Genomic DNA, 6,721 nt, shown 5'->3' with positions numbered 1-6,721 from the left:
GTGGATGCTCCCTCCTCTGCATTGGACTTACCAGCTGGCCACAGGGCCCCCGCACATAAGAGGGATGCCTGGCCCAGATGTTGGGCTGGTAAGCCTAGGGGAGAGAACCTGGGGAAGCAGAGGCAGGATGTGCAGACTTGCTGTGTGACCTTGGGCAGATTGATGCATGTCTCTGAGCCTCAGCTTCTCATTCTCAGACACCTCCCCGCTTGCCTCCCCAAACCAGCTCCAGGCACAGCAGGAGTCCCCTGGGTTGTTCCCGGGGCTCCTGCCAGGTCAGCCCAGCTGGGGAGGACACAGCCCGCTTCACCCCCAAGGGCAGGAAGAAAGAGCCGGCACAGCCCAGAGCTCCAAAGCAAGCGGACGGCACAGACACCACTCTGCGTTTTCCTCTTTTTTTTCTTTCTCTTCATTTTTAAAACAATATAGTGCGGAGCGCACTTCTCACAGTAGAATATAATGGTCAATTTTAGTATAAAAAAAAAACATTCTCAGAGATTCGTAAATGCACTTAGTGCTTGAACAGGCCTTGGAGAGATACAGTACCGGGCCGAGCGCCAGGAGGGCCGAGACGTGTGGGACTTCAGGCCTTGGGGACTTGTTGGGGACCCCTGCCTCCCTTCCCCCCATGATGGAGGGGGCCAGGCCCTGGAGGCCAGTCTGCCAGAAAGGAGTCGGATGGGGTCTCCCAAGTACAATGGGTAGGCTGCCCCCTCGCTGGCTCCCAGGAAACTCCCCTCCAAAGAAGGTAAGTGGGGTCCCTCTGAATGGGGTCTAAGCTTGCAGGCCCATCGCCAGCCCCCATGGTGCCTCTTCCTCAGGATGCAGAAAAATTGTAATAAATATACAAATCTAAGATGCAGGTGGTGTCCTCAAAGGAGGTCCCCTGTGCAGTGCGCAGCTTGCACAACTGTGCCCAGCAGCCCTATAAGATGTATTGGAGGGAAGGGGGATAGATGTCGGTCCAGGGTACAGAGAATGGTGTGTGTGTCGGGGGAGGGGGGGGCTGCAATTCTATTAAGAAGAAATGGGGGGGGGGAGAGACTGAGGGAGGAGGGACTGAGGTGGGGGTGACGGTAGGACTCTGGGGTCGGAGTGGTCTTCACCTGGATCAACTGGCAGGGGGACCCTTTGGACCCCATGACTTCCTAAAGGCTCCCCTTTGCTCCTTTTTCCGGGAGACTGTGGGAAGAGACTTTGGAGCACCCCATTTCCTCCTGCACCCCACCCTGGTGGTCTGAGCCCCTCTTCTAGAGACCCAGAAAGAACCATTCCTGCGTTGAGGTGGCTTCTCTCTCCTTGCCTCTGCCGGCCTGGGTGGAGGGAGCCATGGACACCCCCGGACTCTCCCCGTGGTGTCCTGGGGTAGCCGATGGGGTGGGGCCTCCGAGGTCATCCTGCCTCTCCCTGCGCGGCACCGAGGCGGCAGCGGGCCTGGCTTCCCTGCAGGCTCTGCGGGCGCAGGGCCGGCCCCTGACCCCGCCCCTGACCCGACTGCAGCCTGCGTCCCGCCCCGTCCGGCCGTCAGTCCGCGCCTGCGCCGGGCGGCCTTATCTGTAGACGGGCAGGCGGATGTGGGCGTGCTGGTGGTCGAGCAGCCGGGGCACGGCCACCGTCTCGTAGCCCTTGCCCAGCATCTGCTCCTTGATGCAGGGCGGCCGGATGTCGTTGATGAGGTACTCCAGGGACTGCAGGCTGCTGCTCAGCACCGACGTGTTGCACACGCTCTTGCTGGGCAGGCCCGAGAGGCCGTCGGCCGCGGGCCCCGCCAGCTCGCGCGCCGTCCCGGGCCCCAGCTCAGTCACCGCCACCGCCGCCGCGGCCGCCGGGTTGTAGCAGTCGCTGGTGGGGGTCACCAGCACGCTGTTCCAGGGGGCAGCAAAGTACTGGCCCACGGCGAAGCCGGCGGGCAGCCCCTCGTAGGCCCGCCCGCCGCACGCCTCGGGGGACTTGCTGGCCGCCGCGCTGCTGCTGCTGTAGGCGCGCAGGGGCTGCGGCGGCGGCGGGGGCGGCTTCTGGGGCCACAGCAGGTAATCCAGGCCGCCGTCGGCGTAGCCTGCGGGCTTGGTGACCCCCGCCAGGGTCAGGGCCGGCGTGGCTCCCTGGCCCAGCTCGGCGCCCTTGCGACAGTCGGGCAGCCCCGCGGTGGCCGAGTAGGCCATGCTGGGGAAGCTGGGCACTGGGCCGTGCTTGGCCGGGCTGGGGTGGGGGACGGCCACACCCTGACAGGCGGCGGGTGCAGCGCCGGGGGCCTGGCACTGCTGGTTGAGCTGGTAGAGGATGCTGTGGATGGAGGGCAGGTTGGAGGGCGGCAGGGGCAGCCCGCGGCCGGGCAGGGGGATCACCGAGGCCGTGGTGGCCGCTGCGGGCAGGCTGGGTGGCGGGGCAGGCGCCTCGGGGGGCTTGGGGTAGGCGAGGGGCCCCAGAGTGCTGGGGGCTGGGTAGGGCGCAATGCCCACCTGCACGGTGGCAGGCGACAGCTTGGTCCGCTTGCCTTCTGCGCTCTTTAGCACGCCCTTGGCCGTCCCGGCGGGTGCGGCCCCGCTGGAAGAGGACACGGCGGCCTTGACGATGGCCAGCAGGCCCTGGTAGCCGCTGCTGTGCGGCGGGTAGGGGCTGTAGCGCTGGCCGCTGGTGTCGTAGCCATTGACTGTGCGGCTGAGGTGCTTGTGCTGTGGCACCCGGATGTTGGTGGGGAAGATCTTGATGGACAGCGGGCTGTTGGCCACCTTCTCGGCGTAGGCGTCCAGCTCGGCCGGGCTCGGGTAGCGGGAGGAATGCATGGAGCTGGCCACCGTCTCACCTGCGGGGACAAAGGCACAGGTGAGGCCCAGAGACTGCACCCTCCTGCTGTCCACACAGCTACGGGCCGCCCAGCCCCCTTGCCCTGTTTGTTCACTCCTTCCAAAATTAAAGCTGTGATGTAGGCAAAGTGCAGGCCTCATGGGCTTGGTGGACTGTCACAAATGGAGCACACCTAGGTGACAGGCGGCACTGTGTCCCCTAAAGTCTCCAACCACACCCGAGTTTGCCTGAGCCCTAACAGGACAGGCTGCTCGTTTCTGGTTTCCCTCAGCAATGAGATGGAGCCCCACACGGCACCTGTGTGACCTGCCTGTGTCACTTAACCTGTTGGTGAGATTCATCGGGGCTGCCTCACTCCTTCACTGCTATTAGCAGTGGGTGGGCACAACTGGCCCTGCCCCAGGGGAGTGGGTCATGATGGGTGGAGCTCCCCACCCCTCTAAAGCCCCTCCTGGGTTCTGAGACATCTCGAGTGCAGCTCACAGGCTCCCAGGCCGAGGTAGTAGGGACAGGGGCTGATGAGATGGAACGACCCTGGGCTCTGGGGCTGGATGGGACTGTGTGGCCCTGGGCAAGCTGGCTGCCCAGCTGAGCCTCAGTTTCCCCGCCTGTGGAATGGGTCTGCAGGGTGACCTGGAGGAATGAGGTCACCACTCTGGACCTGGGTTTCCTCATCAAGAAGTCTTGCGCAGGAGGAGGGACGGAGAGGTGCCAGGGAGGGGCTCTCACAGGGGGCAGCGGGTCTCGCTGCAGGGGTACACTGGTGACATCTGGAAATGTGTCTGGTTGTCACAGCAGGGGGTGGAGGTGCTGCTGGCGTCTGGTGGGTAGACACACGTCCCACAATGCACAGCACAGACCCCCCACACACACCAGGACCCCCCCAGCTCCAAATGTCAGCGGGAGCGGGATGGAGAAGCCCTGCCTGGGGGCAGCGGGCAGCCACGGGGGGAGTCCAGCAGCAGGAAGGGAAGGAGGTGGCATCACACACCACTCGGGGGCTGGGGCCGTGTCCCTCTGTCCTAACCTGGGCAGGGCAGGTGAGTCCACGGTGGGTCCCCATCCCGGCCCCACCTGGGGCAGCCCCCTCCTAAGTGGCCTCAAATAAACTCAGTGTGGAGAATGGAAATGTCACTTTGGCCAACGGGGGAATCTTTCTCCGAGATTGGATTTAAACTACATTATACAAGCAATTTCATGGACACTTAGCGCCGCTCGGAGAGTCCCTCAAAAAAGGGACCCGTTCTTCATTTGCCAGCCATAAATCAGCAGTTGCTATAATGAGCACAAAAATGTCACTTTTATGCAATTTTACAGATGAACAAAACTGGTGAAATTAGCTGTGGTAACCCGACTAGAGTCAGCAAAACCAGCTGCCGGGGAAAAAATTATATCTGTATGTATTTTCGTTCCTCTTAAAGTCTCTTCCCAAGCAAGTTTCTGCCGTTGTGGTGTGAAAACTCATTTGTCCTCACCATTATACTTCCATTTGGAGTTTATCTTGAGTATCCAATGAGCCACCAACTGTGAAAATGATTAAATCTACAAAATCTATCTAATGGATGGAATAAATTAGGTGTTTAAAACCTTAAGAAGGGGAAGAAAGCGACGAGTGTTCCCGGCCTCCACTCATTCAAGGAAGGGACATCCTGCCCCCACCTGGCCAGCTGGGCTCCTGGAGGGTGGTGCGGACCCTCTGGCTCCTGTGGAAGGTGACCGTGGTGCCAGGACATGGTGCCATTTGGCAGGCACGTACAGATGCCAGCCTCTGTGCCCAGGGCTCTTCTTGGTGGCTCTTGTTTGGAGGACTTGGCAGCTCTGGGAGTCACAGATAGGAAACAGGTCCTGGCATTTGGGAACTGGCCCCCGAGACCCACCACTGCCCGGTGATTCTGACCCCTGAATTCACGTGCTCATGTGGCACCCTGGACCCATGCCAAGCAGGGCTGGTGAACCGTGTGGCCAGAACACGGTGGATGGGGGCGTGTGGCTGCCGGGGCTTGGTCACAAGAGATGTCGTGGCTACCTCTGTCTCTGTCCTGCATCACTTGCTTAGGGGAAAGCCTCTGTCACAAGCGGATGCTGGAGCAGCCTCTGGAGAGAGGCCCACAGGGAGATGAGTGGAGGCCTCTGGTCTCCAGGTCAGAGGGCAGCGCTGGGTGACGTGCTGACCGTACCCTCCTGAGAGCGCCAAGCCACTCAAGGCAAGGGAGAGAGCAGAGGATGAGCTGCTGTTTTAAGCCTCGGAGCTCTGGAGTCACCTGCCACACAGAAGAGATGACACCCAGGGTCTCCACTATACAGATGAGGCAAGGACGCCAGGTTTCCCACACAGCCAGCAGGGCGGAGCTGGGACCCATGTCCTCTGGGTCACAGTCACCCTGCCCAACCCAGGCAGGGCCCACGGAGAGCGGGGTGACTCCTGAGCCTCACTCTTCAATAGAATTAAAAGGACCAGAGTCGGCCCAGGGGCTGGCGGAGGCAGGAAGGTGACCTGCTGGAAGCCCCCCAGTCAGGCAGCTGTCACCGCTGCCCAGGCCCCTGCCCTGCCCTGCCCTGCCCCTCTGGCGGCCTGGAGCAGAGTCCCGCCTGGACAGACCCCAGTGGTCCCCCACACCCTCCAGACTCGGGCTCCTGTGTGGGCTTGCTGTGTACCGCTGGGTCCCCAGTGCTCCCAGGACGAAGCAGATGCTCAAGGACACCACAGTGAATGAATGGTGACACCATGACCCGGTGCACCATCCCGCCGCTCCCTGTCCCCAGCAGCTGTCCCCCAGGCCCTGCCTGCCATCTCCTGGTCCCCCTGCGTGCGGGCACCATACTGGGCTTTGGGGACCAGCACCCATCAAAGCCGATAAACCCCCCTGCCTGGTGGAGCTGGCATCTGGGGGTGGGGGGCAGCAATCCATCCCGCCAACGGGGACGACCAGGAAGGACAAGTGACGTGACTCCCGCAGAGCCTGGCCCTTTGACTTGATCGTGAACTGGCGCAGCTGCTGGATTCCACTGAAGAGCCTAGAAGTGATGCGACTTCCAGAGCCCGCTATAAAGCCCATGCGACTGGGGTGACGGCTGGAGGCAGACTAGAGGTGTGGGGACCTCGGGGCACTGTGGGGACCTGGGTGTGGACCCCATGGAGGAGCCCGGGCTGGGGAAGACCCAGGTCACAGGACCCGGCTGGTGATGGGGGAGGGGCCCCCCAGCCGGCCAGCAGCAGGGACTGGATGGGCACCAGAGTGAGCTTTCCCAGGCTCTGATGAGGTGGGGACTGTGGGGGACAGGTGGGTGGAGAGAGGCGTTGCTCTCCCTCCGTTCCTCTCTTAAGGTGGAACCGGGACTTGAAGGAAACAGCCCCCCCCCCGGCGTCAACAGGGGCCACCCGGGGAGCGGCAGAGCATCCCAAGGCCGAAGGGAATTTCATCTTTGCCTCTCTGTCATCACCAGTGGCCAGCTATGACCGCAACTGACTCAGGATGGGGGACGTCCCCCTGGGTCCTGGGGGAGGGGATGCTCTTAACCTCTGCATCTGGCCCTCTTCCAAACACATCCTCAACTCTTGGCCTCAAGCAGCCTGCTGTCCACTCCAGCTGCCCCTTCTGCCCAGGGCAGAGGAGAGGCTGTGGCAGATGGCCTTACGGCACCTGAGGGGTGGGGCGGCATGCAGACTTCTAGTCACGGACCTGGTTCAAATCCCAGCTCAGCTACACACTTGCTGTGTGACCTCGGTCGTGTGAATGCCCCTCTCTGAGCCTCAGTTTTCTCTTGTGTAAAATGGGTCAGTGCTGCTGCAGACCTTGCGGGGGTGGGGGGGCTTCCTGGGGAGCGTAAAGGGCTGGCCTGGCTTGGTGCCTAGGCCCATGGGCACCATGGGTGTTGCTGGTGTTGGTTTCACTGAAGCCACCAGCACCACCACCAC

At 62.1% G+C, this 6,721-nt stretch overlaps 1 protein-coding gene across 1 annotated transcript in view; it reads right to left on the bottom strand.

The window, feature by feature from the left end:
* Positions 1-403: 403 nt before the first annotated feature.
* The window catches only part of FAM222A (family with sequence similarity 222 member A), a 48,527-nt gene continuing 42,209 nt past the window's right edge, over positions 404-6,721 (bottom strand). The window contains exon 3 of the mRNA XM_081283100.1: positions 404-2,803. Coding sequence (XP_081139226.1) covers positions 1,551-2,803 — 1,253 coding nt within the window. The 3' untranslated portion in view covers positions 404-1,550. The remainder of the gene's footprint in view (positions 2,804-6,721) is intronic.

The sequence above is a fragment of the Spermophilus citellus genome, assembly GCF_964194105.1.
Source record: "Spermophilus citellus genome assembly, chromosome: 3".
In the NCBI taxonomy this organism is placed as follows: Eukaryota; Metazoa; Chordata; class Mammalia; order Rodentia; family Sciuridae; genus Spermophilus; species Spermophilus citellus.
Note: the sequence above shows the minus strand (reverse complement) of the source record. Positions and strands in the feature narration are given on the sequence as shown.